We start from the raw sequence: 972 nt of genomic DNA on the forward strand, positions 1-972 counted from the left end.
GGGCTCCGGGTGCCCCCAGGGCTGGCACTGCGTCCCTGGCGGCTGTGCCCCCTCCCAGCTCCCACCTACCTGCTCTGCTTTGCTGTTGACCACCACCAGGTGGGAGCCCATCCCGGTGCAGTTCTTCTCGCTGTCACCCCAGGACATGGTGTCGGGGGGCAGATAATAGCACTTGTCTTGGAAGCACCTCCAGCCCTTGGGGCAGCACATCCAGCCCTCCTCTGCGTGGGAAAAACACTGCTTTGGAACAAGGCGTGCTGTCCTCCCCCCCTGTGAGCTCACGTAGGGCTCCTGGTGGCAGGGGAGGGCTCTGGACCACCTCTGGCCTGGACAGAGATGGATAAACACTCTTCCATGCTCCAGAAGTGAGGCTGTCAGCAGCCTGACACGCTCCTGTCACAGAGCCCCTGCCTGCAGTGCCTGCCTTTCCTTTGCCTGTCTGTTCTTCCACGGCCTTGCAGCCCCTGCCTGGTGAGGGACATTGTGCTGGCTGAGGAAGCAGATGGGAAGCAGTTGGCTTGTGCTGTCTGGGAACACTTCCATCAGAGGGGTGCTGTGCGAGTGTCCAGCTCTGGGGTCGTGCAGCCCCACAGGCGTGTGCAGTCAGCTGCTCTCAGCCCTGCCTCCACCACAGGCAGTCCCCTTCGCTAGCCAGGCTTCCCTAGAGGCCTGCCTTGGGGCCAGGAAGCCACACGATGGATTAAAGATAATAAAGCTATATACTCCCAGGGGATGGGGCTACCTGAGAACAGGTCTCTGAACGGGGTTTGGGAGCTTGCCCTGCAGGAGGTGTAGCACTTCCATTGCCATCATGTCACGGGTGATTGCAGTCCAGCCCTCCGGCTGCTCTGAGCAGCACAACCACCACCCCCTACCCCTCTGGCTGCTGAATCTGGCAGGGGCCACGGTGTGTGAGCAGGCAGTGAGCTGGCCTGAACCACCCTCAGGAGAGGATGCAGCACTTTCAGCAGG

The 972-nt window shown here is 61.4% G+C and overlaps 1 protein-coding gene across 1 annotated transcript in view; it reads right to left on the reverse strand.

Moving 5' to 3' along the window:
• The window catches only part of LOC103780020 (C-type lectin domain family 4 member E-like), a 4,102-nt gene that overhangs the window by 664 nt on the left and 2,466 nt on the right, over nt 1–972 (reverse strand). Inside the window, exon 4 of the mRNA XM_008947668.1 lies at nt 70–221. Within this exon, the coding sequence (XP_008945916.1) occupies nt 70–221 (152 nt within the window). The remainder of the gene's footprint in view (nt 1–69; nt 222–972) is intronic.

Source organism: Merops nubicus, unplaced genomic scaffold (genome assembly GCF_000691845.1).
Source record: "Merops nubicus isolate BGI_N331 unplaced genomic scaffold, ASM69184v1 scaffold11729, whole genome shotgun sequence".
Lineage (NCBI taxonomy): Eukaryota > Metazoa > Chordata > Aves > Coraciiformes > Meropidae > Merops > Merops nubicus.